General features: G+C 41.8%; 1 protein-coding gene across 4 annotated transcripts in view; it reads left to right on the plus strand.

Annotated features, from left to right (window-relative positions):
• The window catches only part of FOCAD (focadhesin), a 407831-nt gene that overhangs the window by 290973 nt on the left and 99605 nt on the right, over positions 1 to 17253 (plus strand). For all 4 annotated transcript variants that reach the window (XM_075825910.1, XM_075825919.1, XM_075825901.1 and 1 more), the window contains 3 exons: positions 8168 to 8297; positions 12099 to 12287; positions 15242 to 15363. In XM_075825910.1, the coding sequence (XP_075682025.1) occupies positions 8168 to 8297; positions 12099 to 12287; positions 15242 to 15363 (441 nt within the window). The remainder of the gene's footprint in view (positions 1 to 8167; positions 8298 to 12098; positions 12288 to 15241; positions 15364 to 17253) is intronic.

The following is a 17253-nucleotide window of genomic DNA, read 5'->3' on the forward strand; positions in this document are numbered from 1 at the left end:
CATGTTTTGATCTATGCCGATTTGTGATTGGCCTCAAGATCTGTCAATCGTAATCGGCCTTTAAAAGACGCCAGAAACTGAGCGCCCCCGCCCCTAGAAGCAGCTGATTAACATCAGCACAATTGAGGGAAAGGTTAGGGTACGCATTGCTAGTATATGCTTGATCTAAGGTCAATATATATACACAAGCACTGGCACGCCCACCTATTGTGATCGCTGAATAGGAGAGCGGTAGTGGAGTTTGCTGCTGCTCTCACTGATTAGCTGGCGTGTGTCTCTGCTGTTTGGGTCTACAGCCGGGCATCAGAACTAGCATCGAGCTCTTGGCTCGCAGTGCACAGTATGCTGGGCGCTTAGAGCGTTCGCGCTGCTCGTCGTGTAGTTGCTGACAGGTACATAACATAGTACATTTTTCATCCACTCAGTCGCTACATATTTGCCACGCAAAGCTGCGAATTGGACTGTTTGGCAATATATTATACAACTAAAGTGCATATAAAAGAGCAGCTAGCTCTGCCAATATGAGGTGTGCTTATGTATTCAAAATGAAAACATATGAATAAAGCATAAACCTTGTAGCTTCAAATGAAAGAATCCCTATTGCAATGAACAAGCTATATTAAACCCAAGCTTCCCTCTTTATTCCCATTTAATTATTTATTTATTATAACAATTCTCTGCCTTAGGCCCTGTTCACACCGAGTTTTTTGATGCAGAAACCGTGTTGGAAAACGCGCCAAAAAACAGCCTATAATGCCTCCTATTGAGCTCAATGGGAGGCTGAGGCGTTTATTTGGTAAAACCGTCTCGCGGGAAAAAGAAGTGGCATGCCCTATCTTCGGGCGTTTACATCTCTGACCTCCCACTGACATCAATGGGAGGCAGAGAAAGCGGGCGAAAAACGCGACAAACGGCGTGCAGGCATATCAAATTCTGCCTCAAAATTCCAGACGGACCAGACCTTATATCGAAAAACCTGAGAAGGTAATTTGACAGTGAAACACAATAATATAAGATTACAATAAAAATAAATTAATAAATGGGATTTGGAAATTCATAATAGGGTGTTCTAAATCAAGGGACTGCTCACCTTATATCCCTGCCAGGCAACCTATGCCTGTTAGTGCCGGCTTTATAGACTAAAGAGATCTAGTGATCCGACCAATTCTTGCCCTCCCTTTTTTTCACATCCATATTCCCTTTCCCCATAACTAATTATTTACTAATGGTGGTGCAGAATGAGAAGTGTAAAAGGTTTTAACCTCTTTATTTATATAAATGTTATATATATATATATATTATAAAATGCAGCATATATGTAAATAAAAATATTTTTAAAAGATATTTATATGGTAAAAAGATATTAAATTAAAAATAAAAAAGATCTTTAAATGAGTCCCAAGTTAAAGGGAACCTGTAAGCAGTTTTGAGGTCTCAAAACTGCTGACCGGCTATAGAAGAGGGCGAGGGGCATTTTAAAAGTACAATTTTTCTATGTTTGTTTGAAACAGATATTTGATTTCCCCGTTGCCTCTCTTTGCTCTGAGTAACGGCTCTAGTGGCCAGTCAGGAGACCACGAGAGCCATCACTGAGAGCAGAGGAGTGGGTCTGGCAGCGTGCAGTGCAGGAGCACTTGCACACCAAGTCCCGCCTTGGTGGCATTTTCGATCGACATGCTGAGCTAATTAAACATATGACTTGCATAAGTGAAAGAAAAGGTCATTTTAAAATGCCATTCCCCTCCCCTATATAACCCTGCTAGCAGTTTTCAGTCCTCAAACTGCTGACAGGTTTCCTTTTAAAGGAGTGCTTTGTTTTGTCACACCCTCCTTCAGATCAGGCCAATCTTTAGCTGAGAAGTCGACTTGTTGCAGCAGGTACCTTCACCAAGTATTTAGTCTACAGTGGGCAACTTGACAAGCTAAGCCCTTTTCCATCCTTGAGTTAAAACACACCATCTCCTTTAGTCTGCAGACAAAAGTGGAGGGGAGCAGGAGTGTGGACCCTTTTTGATGGACTGACTTCTTCAACACTGTTTATTCATTTCAAGTTGTTGCTTTAAAACAGAACACTAGTATAAGAAAACATGCACCTGCACAGATGGAAGAGTGTAACATTCGGGTGTTATTCTAAAAAAAAAATATTTAATCATGTTCTCAATGTTGTAAATTTATTAAGTTTTAAAATGACTTAGGCCTAATTCACACGAGCGTTTTCGGTCCGTGATATACGGTCCGTATGTCTGCCGCATTTCCCGGACCGAACACACTGCAGGGATCTGGGCTTCTAGCATCATAGGTATCTATGACATTAGGTGTCAGTGCCTCTCCGCGGAACTACTGTCCCGTACTGAAAACATGATTACAGTACGGTGACAGTTTTCCCTTAGCGAGGCAGGGACCCCTAGCGTCATAGATAACTATGATGCTAGAAGCCCAGATCCCTGCAGTGTTCGGTCCGGGAAATGCAGCAGACATACGGATCGTATATCACGGACCGAACACGCTCGTGTGAATTAGGCCTTACTGTTCAGGAATTGCCTCTGGTTTACTCAATTGTGGGTCATGTGATAACATTGGCGCTGGTTATTTAGTGAATGAATTATGTCCCATATACAGTGAAGAAAATAAGTATTTGATCCCTTGCTGATTTTGTAAGTTTGCCCACTGTCAAAGTCATGAACAGTCTAGAATTTTTAGGCTAGGTTAATTTTACCAGTGAGAGATAGATTATATTTAAAAAAAAAAAACAGAAAATCACATAGTCAAAATTATATATATTTATTTGCATTGTGCACAGAGAAATAAGTATTTGATCCCCTACCAACCATTAAGAGTTCAGCCTCCTCCAGACCAGTTACACACTCCAAATCAACTTGGTGCCTGCATTAAAGACAGCTGTCTTAAATGGTCACCTGTATAAAAGACTCCTGTCCACAGACTCAATTAATCAGTCTGACTCTAACCTCTACAACATTGGCAAGACCAAAGAGCTTTCTAAGGATGTCAGGGACAATATCATAGACCTGCACAAGGCTGGAATGGGCTACAAAACCATAAGTAAGACGCTGGGTGAGAAGGAGACAACTGTTGGTGCAATAGTAAGAAAATGGAAGACATACAAAATGACTGTCAATCGACATCGATGTGGGGCTCCATGCAAAATCTCACCTCGTGGGGTATCCTTGATCCTGAGGAAGGTGAGAGCTCAGCCAAAAACTACACGGGGGGAACTTGTTAATGATCTCAAGGCAGCTGGGACCACAGTCACCAAGAAAACCATTGGTAACACATTACGCCGTAATGGATTAAAATCCTTCAGTGCCTGCAAGGTCCCCCTGCTCAAGAAGGCACATGTACAGGCCCGTCTGAAGTTTGCAAATGAACATCTGGATGATTCTGAGAGTGATTGGGAGAAGGTGCTATGGTCAGATGAGACTAAAATTGAGCTCTTTGGCATTAACTCAACTCGCCGTGTTTGGAGGAAGAGAAATGCTGCCTATGACCCAAAGAACACCGTCCCCGCTGTCAAGCATGGAGGTGGAAACATTATGTTTTGGGGGTGTTTCTCTGCTAAGGGCACAGGACTACTTCACCGCATCAATGGGACAATGGATGGAGTCATGTACCGTCAAATCCTGAGTGACAACCTCCTTCCCTCCACCAGGACATAAAAAATGGCTCGTGGCTGGGTCTTCCGGCACAATGACCCAAAACATACAGCCAAGGCAACAAAGGAGTGGCTCAAAAAGAAGCACATTAAGGTCATGGAGTGGCCTAGCCAGTCTCCAGACCTCAATCCCATCGAAAACTTATGGAGGGAGCTGAAGATCCGAGTTGCTGAGCGACAGCCTCGAAATCTTAATGATTTACAGATGATCTGCAAAGAGGAGTGGGCCAAAATTCCATCTAACATGTGTGCAAACCTCATCATCAACTACAAAAAAAGTCTGACTGCTGTGCTTGCCAACAAGGGTTTTGCCACCAAGTATTAAGTCTTGTTTGCCAAAGGGATCAAATGCTTATTTCTCTGTGCACAATGCAAATAAATATATATAATTTTGACTGTATTTTTCTGTTTTTTTTTTTATATATAATCTATCTCTCACTTAGCCTAAAAATTAACCTAGCCTAAAAATTCTAGACTGTTCATGTCTTTGACAGTGGGCAAACTTACAAAATCAGCAAGGGATCAAATACTTATTTCCTTCACTGTATCCATGACATAATAGGCCTGAAATCCACTTCCCCAGTGTACAGCACATCACACATTCTCATGCACATATACTACATATGGCATAACACGGCGTAAGATGGTGATGGGTACATTGCGGGGCGAACAAGGGTAGGACAGCAGAGGAAGAGGTGGAGCTAGGGGTCAAAGTGTATCCGGAGAAGGCTGAAGATGAATGAGGAAGTTTATTGGAAGGTTGGACAACAGGATATGGAACCTCCATATGGAGAGAGAAAATTGTCACTGCTCACATATACATAGTATTCATACAAATGAGCGTCTCAAGGCTGCTGACATATGCAGTACATTCTAACGGATGGTGCTCCGTGTATGGAGATAGAGTTTAAATAGTCAAAACTGTAGAAAATAGCAGTCCTTGGCAATCATTCTTCGCATTATTAATCAATTTTTATTGCGGCATAACGGTGCTGGTGCAAGGTACGGGACACAGTCACATGACCATCATCCTACAGCTGTTGCACAGCGTTCAGATGCCTTTTCAAGGCCTTGAGAAAGCATCTGTACAATGTGATACGGCATTAAGGCGATTGCTATGGGGCTGTGTCTTGTACCTTGCACCTCCCTAAGAGGGGTTTCATTTTTGTCAATAGGCATTTACTTAAAGCTTCCTTTTCCTATTCTAAAACCGTACATTATTATATACATACCTGCTGCAAAACCTGCAGCCTTGTACTTGTATATGGTTCGGATATTCTCAGTAATTTTTAATACTTTTCTTTTTAATATTCATATTTATATACCACAATTATAATAATTCAACCTTTTTTTGCATTAAAGTTTTTAACATAATAGACTATTAAAGAAGCACTTTAGTCTGCACCTTTAACCCCTTAATGACCAGCCTATTTTAAACCTTAATGACCAAGCCATTTTTTACGTTTTTCCATCGTCGCATTCCAAGAGCTATAACCTTTTTATTTTTGCGTCGACATAGCTGTATAAGGTCTTGTTTTTTGCGGGACAAGTTGTATTTTTTAATAGCACCATTTTGAGGTACATATTATTTATTGATTAACTTTTATTAACTTTTTTTTGGGGGGGGAATAGAAAAAAACCTTAAATTTCGCCACATTTTTTCGCGTCTTAAATCTACGCCATTTACTGTGTGATATAAATAACACAATAACTTTATTCAGCGGGTTGTTACGATTGCAACGATACCACATTTGTATACTTTTTGTATGTTTTACTACTTTTACACAGTAAAAACGCATTTTTTTCAAAATTATTTGTTTTTGTGTCTCCATATTTGAAGAGCCATAACTATTTTATTGTTCCGCCGATGCAGTTGTATGAGGGCTTTTTTTTGCGGGAAGACTTGTCGTTTTTATTGGTACCATTTTGGAGTAGATGCGACTTTTTGATCACTTTTTATCACATTTTTTTTAAGTCAGGATTCACAGAAAACAGCAATTTTTCCATAGTTTTTTATTAAAAAAATTTACGCCGTTCACCGTGCGGGTTAAATAATGTTATAGATTCATAGTCGGGGTCGTTACGGACGCGGCGATATCAAATATGTGTAACTTTTTTACTTTATTTTGGTTTTTTAATAGTAAAGCATTTTGTAAGGGGAAAAGGTGGGTTTTTCATTTTTTTTCACATTTTTTTATTAAACTTTTTTTTTACTTTTTTACTAGTCCCACTAGGGGACTTTAATATGCGATTCTCCGATCGCTATTCTAATACACTGCAATACTTTTGTATTGCAGTGTATTACTGCCTGTCCGTTTAAAACGGACAGGCATCTTCTAGGTCATGCCTCCGGCATGATCTAGCAGGCATTCGCTCCAGGCAGACCTGGGGGCCTTTATTAGGCCCCCGGCTGCCATTGGAGACACAGACACTCGGCGATCGTATCGCCGGGTATCGGTGGGAGAGAGGGAGCTCCCTCCCTCTCTCCAAAACCACTCAGATGCGGTGCACGCTATTGTGCACCGCATCTGAGGGGTTAAACGGGTGAGATCGATACTTATATCGATCTCACACGGCAGAGCAGGGACGCCTCCAGCCCTCAGCTGCCTCTCGCAGCTGAGAGCAGGGAGATTTGAAGGCTCCCTGCTCTGTTTACTTTATCCTGATGCAGTGCCGTAAAAAGGCATATGCATCAGAATAAAGCCCGTTAGTGGCCGCTGTTAAAAGGCGTATTGGCGGTCACTAACGGGTTAAAGGGAATGTGTTTTTTTGTTTTTGTTAAACAATTAGTATTTAAGTGATTTACACATTTTTAATTTTTTCCACAAGTCAGGAAATATTATAAATTAGATTCTAATTGATAACATTTCCATATGCTGAGCACTAGAGGGAGCACTCCCCAAAATTGCAGCATGGTCAATGTGGTAAAGCAACATCATTGCTTTATGCTGCAGATTTGGGGTAGACACTCTCTCTAGTGTCCTCACACAATCCCCCCTCCCTTATTCTGGCTAATGTCAAGAGAAGGAGGGGGTTTGAATCGTCAAACCACCTTCACTGTGTGCCGCCATTTTCTGAGCGACTGCACAGTGTAGGACGATTAGATACAGTGCTCAGCAGACAGTATAACACAAACATACAGGAACGTAAAACACACATCACATACATGAACATAACTTACCTGCCGCCTCCGCTCCTCTGCCTTGCGCCTTCGCTTCCTTGAACATATGGCCGGAAGTCGTCATCTTACTGTCCGGCCGTGGCTTCCGGTCCACATGAAAATGGCGCCGTATTTCGCTCTGCCAAAGACCTTCCTTTTGGTCTGTGTGGGAGCGGCGCATGCGCCGTTCCCACACAGACAGCATACGCTGCAGTGAATGGAACGGCTCCCGTTCACATTCTCTATGGGGATGTATGTGCCGTATTCCGTCTCTGTTTGTGTCGTTAATCGACACATACAGAGATGAAAAAAAAATGGCAGCCCCCATAGAGAAGTAAAAGTAAGAAGTAGAACACAAGAACACGAATAAAATGTATTTTAATATCATACTAAAAGCAATATTATAAAAAAAAAAAAAATGTCATGACACCTTCCCTTTAAGGATCTGTTCACATTGTGTTTCGGCTTTGCATTCAACATACACCAGTGAAATCTTCCGTGGTATAAACCTAACATAAAGTCCCACGTAAGCCACCGTATGCCTTACAGTGACAAACGTTATACATAGGCCCCCATCTTAACAAAACGTATACTGTGCGATGTAAATATTTTTTGTGGTGGCCTACTTTCCTACTAGGAAAAAAGGTTTACCAATATATACCTGTCCAGTGGATGAGAAAAAGGACACTGTTTTGTATATCTACTCACTGTAAGGCTATGTTCACACGGAGTATTTTGCAGGAGGAATATCTGCCTCAAAATTCAGTTTGGAACTTTGAGGCAGATTTTCCTCTCCCTGCACGCCGATTTTCGCGCCGTTTTTCGCGCTGTTTTCCGCCCGCGGCCATTGAGCGCCGCAGGCATAAAACACAGTGAAATACGCTTTCTCTGCCTCCCATTGAAGTCAATGGGAGGTCAGAGGCGTAAACGCCCGAAGTTAGGGCATGTCGCTTCTTTTTCCCGCGAGGCAGTTTTACTGCTCGCGGGAAAAAGACGCCGACGCCTCCCATTGAAATCAATGGGAGGCGCTTTCGGGCCGTTTTTGCCGAGTTTTGCGACGCGTTTTCCGCGTCAAAAAACACGGCAAAATACTCCGTGTGAACATAGCCTATGTGGAAGTACAATATATATTTATTTATTTTTTCTGAAAACATTTAACAAACTGGCATCAGATTGTTTTTTCCTTTTTGCCATTGAATAAAAGAGTTTAGTTAGAATCTAAATTTAAGAGTGAAACACTAATTATAGAACATTATGTTTACATTATAGTACTACATTGTCATAATGTGCTTTAGAAGGTCATTTACTTTAATACCATCTATGTGATTACACTTTAGGCCAGACCAGAGATGGTTCCACCAGATGAGTCTGAAGGTGCTGAAGAGGAGGAAAAAGAGGTGGACCTCTCTGTACCAGGTTCTTCATATATAATGCTCATGGCACTTACCCCTCCTTCCGTATTACCTGGTAAGGAACTCAAAATTGTAAACTGGTTGTTGGTTTAGAAAATCCGTTTTGTAATACTCTGTTAGCGAATTCTAACTTAATAGAGTGCGGATATCCCATTCAGAAACCTCATCTGCTGGTCAGCTACAAAGAACATCTCTAGTTCTGGAGGACCCATTGATTTAAACATGCATTGTATAATGCTTCAATTTCCCTGCTTCAGGGAGATTGATCAATTCTGGCTAGGTTCCACCACAGATTAAAGCTGAATTTTGAGGGTCCAGAACATCCTATGATAAGCTTACCGTTGAGGGACCCTTTTAACAAAAAGGGAACGTCCAAAGTGTAAAATCCCTTTAAAGTTCACTGCAATGTATTTCACACATCACTGAAGAAGTGAGTAAATCAGTAATTTAGTGTGTATATAATCTACTGTTAATGAGTAACCTGTAGGAAGAGATGGTGTATAAATCTAAGGATATGCTTCCTGAAGGAACCTGGGGAACTTTTTCTACGTGGAATAAAGTTTTTGGACTGTGACAAGTGTCGTTTCCTACATGTGGTAGAGAGAGACATTTAAGGTGCATTCAGAAAGTCTTCAGACCCTTTTACTTTTTTTTCTAATTTTGTTATGTTGAGGCCTTGTGCTGAAATAAAAAAAATTCAAGTTTTTTCCCATCATTCACTCAATACCCCTTAATGACCAAGTGAAAAAATTAAATTTAGAAATTTTTGCAAATTTAGTAAAAATAAAAAAACTCATTTCGCATGGACATAAGTATTCAGACCCTTTGCTATGACACCTGAAATTTAGCTCTGGGGGGGGTCCTCATTTCTCTAAATTATCTTTGAAACCAAAAGCCAAGCCATGAGGAGGAAATAACTGCCTGTAGAGCTCAGAGACCGGATTGTGTGGAGGAACAGATCTGCAAACGGGTACAAAAAAATTTCTGCTGCACTGAAAGTTCCCAAACACAGTGACCTCCATGATTCCTGAATGGAAGAAGTTTGGAACAACCAGGACTCTTTCTAGAGCTGGCCACCCCACCAAACTAAGTAATCGAGGGAGAAGTGTATTGGTAACAGTGGTGACCAACAACCCAATGGTCACTCTGGCTGAGCTCTAAAGATTCTGTGCGCAGATGGGAGAAACTTCCAGAAGGTCAACCCTCACTGCAGCACTCCACCTATCTAGGCTTTATGGCAGAGTGGCCAGAAAGTAACCTCTCCTCAATAAAATATACATGAAAGCTTGCTTGGAGTTTGCAAAAAAGCACCTAAAGGACTCTCAGACCGTGAGAAACAAGATTCTGTGGTCTGATGAAACCAAGATTGAACTTTTTGACGTCAATTCTAGGTGTTATGTCTGGAGGAAACTAGTGACTGCTCATCACCTGCCCAATACCATCCCCTACAGTGAAACATGGTGGGGGCAGCATCATGTTGTGGGGATGTTTTTCAGCGGCTGGGACAGGGAGACTGGACAGGGTTGAGGGAAAGATGAATGGAGCAAAGTACAGAGATATTCTTAATGAAAACCTGATCCAGAGTGTTCTGGACCTCAGACTGGGCCAAAGGTTCACCTTCCAACAAGACATTGACCCTAAGCACACAGCCAAGACAACACAGGAGTGGCTTAGGGACAACTCTGTGAATGTCATTGAGTGGCCCAGCCAGAGTCCTGACTTCAACCCAATGGAACATCTCTGGGGAGACCTGAAAATGGCTGTCCACTGACGGCTCCCATCCAATCTGACAGAGCTCGAGAGGATCTGCAAAGAAGAATTGGAAAAAAATCCCCAAATCCAGGTGTGAAAACCTTGTGGCATCATACCCAAAAAGACTGGAGGCCGTTATCGCTGCCAAAGGTGCTTCATCTAAGTACTGAGTAAAGGGTCTGAATACTTATGTCAATGCAATATTTTAGATTTTTCTTTTCAATAAATTAGCAAAGATTACTAACATTCTGTTTTCACTTTGTCTTTATGGGGTATTGAGTGCAGAATGATGGGGAAAAAACTTGTAACAAAATGTGAAGAAATTGAAAGGGTCTGGAGACTTTTCAAATGCATTGTATAGTCTTTACTATTATTTTAGACAGCATGGCTTATCACTTCAGTAGGAACACCCTAAAAAGTATTTGTCGGCTATAAAAGAAAAAAAAGGCTGAATTGTTTCTAGTTACATTTGGTTTTATTTTGTACATTTTTATTTGCCTTTATTAAATTTTTCTGGTCGGTCTTTTTGTTCTGATCATTTATTTTGACATGCCCTGTAATAGTGAGCTGTGTTTTTCAATTTGCTGCTTGCCTGTATGGCTGGGTTCACACCTGCACTTGCCATTCCGTTGTTCTGCTCCGTCAGAGGAGCGCAGAATAAGGAAATAAGCGGAAACGCCGTTTCCGTGGCACCACAGGGAACCCTTTGACTTTAATGGGGTCTGTCTTGTTTCTCTCAGGATGTACATGGTTTTACCGCAAACAATAGCGCAGCATGCAATTCCCTGCAGCTGCTTTCCCCATTGAATTCAATAGATATATGGTCACTTACGTGTCTCTCTTAATTCTACAAATAGAGCCGAGCAAGCGGTGCTTGGCTCTTCCCCCTAACTCCCTTAGATTTCAACAGCGAGGGCTGTGCGCACGTGTGGCCAACTCAACTAAATTTTATAGGGACCGCTGCCGGGGACACAGGACACTCAGTTCTCCTAATAGGTGAGTGTCCTAGAGGTGGGACCTCCACCCCATTTAGGAATATCTTGTAAATAGGAGTACAAAGTTGGCATACCTGGGGGCCTTCAACAAGCCCCCAAGCTGCCATGCCAACCAATGGCACCCTGCGATCACGATGTTTCTAGTAATTTAAATGCCGCGGTCATTATTGACTGGTTAGACGAGCGGGATTGCGTTTGAGCAGCATCCCGCTCGTTACACTGACGTGTCAGCTATAAGATACAGCCGACACGCTTGTTCTATGGAGCGGGCTTAGCTTTTGAGCCCGCTCCATACGCTGAAATAGGTTTACAGAAATGTGCTTGGGTACAAAAATAACATAAACCATTTTTTCCTTTTCAGTGTCACCCTATGCTAAGACCAATGTATGGGTTATTTCACTACAAATCCAGAGCAGTATTTTGTTTTTAGTCACTATTTAATTTAGTTGATACCATGTATCTCTTCCTCTACACTAACTTACTGGTGTATGTCTTGTGAATTGCCTGTTTTTTGGTTTTTTTTTGGCAACCACAGCAATATTTCCAACTATGCCAAACTTGATACTTGAGCTGCTGAACTTTTGAACCCTTTCATACTTTGCCATTGCCAAGACTATGCCCAGTACAAAACCACAATGTCATTGTATATACCAAGTCTTTAGTTTTCTCAGATTTCACGTGTCCATCAACACCACCTGAATATTTTAACGTACCCTTGAGCTTATGTTGATTTAGCCATATATTTAGTTATTACTTTTAGAAACAAACTTTGGTATGTGACATTATTGAACTGCAATTATTTAATTATAGACTACTATTACTACTAGTCATAAATAGCCACTTTGCGTATCGACAAAGATTAAATGGTCACATAAGACCATAAGTTGCAGGGCTCTCTCTTTTTAATTGATTTTCAATTTATCTATTACTGTTAATGAAACGTTTATATTATTTATTACAGCCTGCGCCTACATTATTACGAAACAGACTTTTATGGTGCCCAAGTTATTTTAATGTTTCTAGTAGAAATTCATTATGGCAGAGAAGCCAGGAAAAAAACAGCTCGTTTCACCTCTTTACTAATCATATACGACTCTCTCTACTTTCAGCATATGAAGAGTTCCTTTCCTCGCTGGTGAAACAGGAAATGAGTCACATGCCACGTGGTATATATCATAATGCCCTCAGAGGTGGCATTATACGATCTGACCAGGGGAAAACAGTAGCTGGAATACCAAGTTTTATGCTAAAAATGTATGAGAAAAACAGGCAGCCCGGCCTAAAACCAGGACTGGCAGGTGAACTTTCTTCATTCACTTACATTTGTTGTAAATTATGGACATTGGAAGAAGTGTAGCTTCAAATATAAGGAGTTTAAACAGATTTTAATGTAACTTTGAGCATTGCTTGTATGATAATGGGTAATTGGAGGAGAAATTATTTTGATAGAAATTGAGTGTTTGTACCTCACTAGTCTTTACAGTCAAACATACAATTTAATAAAAAATGTTTTAGTACTGTAAAAGTGACACCCATAGCATTGGTAACTCTGAACTATCATTTTGCTCTTTGTCAGCAACCTTCTTTCGTTTCTTTGAATTTTTCAATGTGAAAGCTGCCTATCTTGGCTAAGGCAGTACAGTAGACTTTTCATTATTATTCACCAGTGATAATGGGATAACACATTTTATTATAAATACAAGCTGTTGTACCTGATATCTAGTGGCTATTGAAAAAAAATACGGGGTTTCATAATTTTGTTTTATATGAATAGATATGACCAAAAAAATAAAATTGACCACTGTCAATATAAATGTAACAGAAATAAATTCTAATGATGGTGTCCCTTTAAAAAGTTTTAAAAACAAAACATAGGACCTACAATGTTTATGGTGGGTAACGCAGTTAATACAGTTAAACAGCCTGTAGTTTGCTGAGAATTTGATAAGGAAATCCAAATTTGAATTCCCGCTACCATTCTGCTTATCATCAAAAATGCTCCCGCTGCTAAAGGGAACTAAGCAGTGGGAGAATCCTTATCTTGTTCCGAGCAAATAATACTGTCATACCTGCCTGTCATGGTAGTCTCTGTTCAGGATACATGTGCCAGGCGCTTGCATCACATGCTACCTTGGCACAACCTCTAGAGCAGGGGTCTCAAACTCGGCCGGGTAAGTGGGCCGCATATAGAAAAAATGGGAAGTTGACGGGCCGCATTACTTTCAAATTTGATACAATACAAAATTATTGTTAATCAATTAGTTATTTGAACTACTATAACACTATATTACTAGAATAATAATACTATATTACTATAATAATAGCGCTAGGTTTAAAATTTGAGATATTTCTCCACGTGCTTATTTCAACAATCCAGCTTTCCAGTTTAAGTGTCGCTAAATGCAGTCCGGCGGCTCAGTTAGCATACATGTCAAGATTGGGCTGCCCCTTTTTAGATAGTGCCGCAGTGCCCTCTGGATGCTGCCGCAGTGCCCTCTGTGGATAATGCAACACACCCCTAGATAAGGCCACAGTGCCCTCTGTAGATAAGGCCACAGTGCCCTCTGTAGATAAGGCCACAGTGCCCTCTGTAGATAAGGCCACAGTGCCCTCTGTAGATAATGCAACACACCCCTAGATAATGCCAGTGTCCTCTTCAGATACTATCACACACCCACTTGTAGATAACGCCGCAGTGCCCTCTGTAGAGGCTGCCGCAGTGCCCTCTGTGGAGGCTGCCCCAGTGCCCTCTGTGGAGGCTGCCCCAGTGCCCTCTGTGGAGGCTGCCCCAGTGCCCTCTGTGGAGGCTGCCCCAGTGCCCTCTGTGGAGGCTGCCCCAGTGCCCTCTGTGGAGGCTGTCCCAGTGCCCTCTGTGGAGGCTGCCCCAGTGCCCTCTGTAGAGGCTGCCCCAGTTCCCTCTGTAGAGGCTGCCCCAGTGATGTCAGGGGCTTGCCCAGAGCTGGAGTCCCAGGCAGAGCGCTAGTAGGCTCTTCCTGGGACTCCAGCTGTGCTCCTGACATCACTGGGACTCCTGCTCTGGGGAAGCCCCTGACATCATTGTCGATGTATGGACAGCGATGTCAGAGGCTTCCCCAGAGTCCCGGAGCAGAGCCGATAATAGCGCTCTGCCCGGGACTCCGCTCTGGGGAAGACCCTGACACACTGTCCATATATGGGCAGCGATGTCAGGGAATTCCACAGTGTCCCGGAGCAGAGCCGACACCAGCGCTCTGCTCCGCTCTGGGCAAGACCCTGACACACTGTCCATATATGGGCAACGATGTCAGGGAATTCCACAGAGTCCCGGAGCAGAGCCGACACCGGCGCTCTGCTCGGGACTCCGGCTCTGGGGAAGCTCCAGACATCGCTGTTCATATGTGGACAGCGATGTCAGGGAATTCCAGAGTCTCGGAGCAGAGCCGATACTAGCGGCTCTGTGTCCCGCGGGCCGCAGATGACAGCCCCAGGGGCCGCATGCGGCCCGCGGGCCGCGTGCTTGAGACCCCTGCTCTAGAGTCAGGTGCTGGCTTCTTTCTGGGCATTGCAGTGAATATTGTGATATATGAATGGGATTTATACCTGCTTCACACATGAGTCCTTTTTTTATGGGATTAATATTATTGTACGAGTCAAGTTTATTTGTCAGGGTTTTATCAATCGAAGTCTAATATTTTATGCCCACTCTTAATGCAGGACGGCAATGCAGAGGTTATTGGTGTCCTCCATAAATAAAGTTACATGTGACTACATGATGAAGCAAGGCAAAATCTCTTGTTTCAAAGACTGCAGCGTTATGGCATAATATTGTTCTCCTTCACTTTGCTTTAGCTTGTACGACTTAAGTTATAATTCAAAATATGTATGCACTTGCCCAATATCTTGTGATTTACATCTGAGCTTGATGAAATATGTTGAAGATTTATACCCAATATAGTGCAAAGATGGTTATTTGCCAGTATTGCTGGCAGCAATCATTGTGTTGAGACAAACATATGGAATCAGCAGTAAACGAATCATACATAATAAATATCCTGCTGCTTCTCCTTTGTATGAAAGAAACCGTTATATCTTCCAGATTATATCAAGCAGCTGAAATAGAAATAAGAATTATTCCTCACTTCAGTACTTGGCCAATCTAAAGTACAATCACTCAATGTATACCCTACAATGAAGTCACTGGGTAGCGGATGATTGTTTTCATGCACATGACTGTTTTTTTTTCTTTTTCTTTACCAAATGTAACTTTTCACAGCTGGTATGCTGCTGTGCTATGACCTGCCTGTTCAGACGGACAGAGATGGCAGACCCATCAATCGCTTTCTTGCCAGCAGGGGCCGCAGTTACCAGCAGATGTTAACAGCTCTTATACATGAGGTAGGGCTTGAGAACATAATTATATCCGTGATGATGAGGCCAGTTGACTGATTTTTTTATTTTTTACAGTTCATTTACACACTTCACTCCATTAACCTACAGTCTTATTAATATTAAAATGTAACACTAAGGTTTTGAGTAAAGTTGTTATGGTTAGTAAATCTCTTTATATTTGTAAAAAGAAGTGGTAACCAGATACTGTGTGTTTTCTCATTACGTGGGAATTTCTTTGGTATAAAACATTGTGGCTAATATCTATAATCAACTTTGCCACATCATCTAAACTCTACAGCTCTTAATAGTTATCATTATTAATATTGTTTGAGAGATATATGGATGGTTTTACAATTTGAGAGATTACAAATAATAACATGCATGTACATAACTATGTAGGAAAAACATAATTTACTATATTTAAAACATCATTTACTATATTTATATACAAGAGAAATGGAGTGACCATAGGAAGGTATTACAAGACGGACAGTGGTAAACGATGATAAAGCATATTGTGTGTGTGATAGATATATAGATAGATATATATAATCTATCACAAAGAAGTAGCAGCACCTCAGAAACAAACATACGTGTCAGGTGCCAAGCGAACTGGACACCGCTCCCGGGTCCACATATATAATGGATACTGCGAAATGCTAGGTATATATACCATGTGTGGCAATATAACAATCCAGTGTGCTTAAAGGGGTTTTCCCATCTGTCATAAATGTCAGATAGATGCGGGTCCCACCTATGCGACCCGCACCAATTTGTAGAACGGGGCCCCCTAAACCCCGTTCCACTGCTTTGTGTTGTGGCTGAAGCGTGTGTTTTCCGACCATGAATTACAGAAACAGCGTAGCTCCCTGAGCTACACTGTTTCCGTAAGTCCCATAGAATTGAATGGTAGTTACGGAAACCGCGTAGCTCGCGTTCTATGCTGCTTCTGTAACTGCCATTCACTACTATGTTTTCTTCTTCATGATCGGAAATATTTTCTTCTTCATGGTCGGGAATCACACGCTTCAGCCACAACGCAGAGCAGTAGAATGGGGTTTAGGGGGCCCTGTTCTAGAGATAGCTGCGGGTCCCAGAGGTGGGACCCGCATCTGTATAACATATTTTTTATAACATATTCTGTGGATATGTCAAAAATGTCTGATAGGAAAACCCCTTTAAGGCTGGGTTCACGCAGAGTTTTTTGCAGGTGGAAAATCTGCCTCAAAATTTCGTTTGGAATTTTGAGGCAGATTTTGCTTTGCCTGCACGCCGATTTTCGTGGCGTTTTTCGCTTGCAGCCATTGAGCGCCGCGGGCAAAAAATGCTGCGAAATAGGCTTTCTCTGCCTCCCATTGATGTCAATGGAAGGTCAGAGGCGTAAACGCCCGAAGATAGAGCATGTCCCTTCTTTTTCCTGCGATACGGTTTTTCCGCTCGCTGGAAAATTCCGCCTCCCATTGAATTCACAGTTTTTTGGCGCGGTTTCCGCATCAAAAAAATGAGTCAAAAAACTCTGTGTGAACTCCCCCTTACACAGTAAAGCATTCAAAACCTGCAAGATTACATCTACTACAATGTGTATTGACAGACATTATTTACATATCATATAATAACAAACATTGTGTCAAAGTGCAACATATAAAGCAGAGCGTTGGTGACCTGTATGCACTATGCGCCTAAGCACTCGGCGACCCCACTCTGTAACTTTACGTGGTCCCTACATTTCCACTTTGCAATAATACCACTCACAATTGGTCGTAGAACATCTATGAGGGAAAAAATTGACTGTTTGCAACAGTGGCATCCTATTACAGTACCACATTCGAATTCAGTGAGCTCTTTAGAACGACCTATTCTTTCACAAATGTTTGTAAAGACAGACTGCATGGCTAG

This window comes from Rhinoderma darwinii, chromosome 1 (assembly GCF_050947455.1).
Source record: "Rhinoderma darwinii isolate aRhiDar2 chromosome 1, aRhiDar2.hap1, whole genome shotgun sequence".
Taxonomy (NCBI): Eukaryota; Metazoa; Chordata; class Amphibia; order Anura; family Rhinodermatidae; genus Rhinoderma; species Rhinoderma darwinii.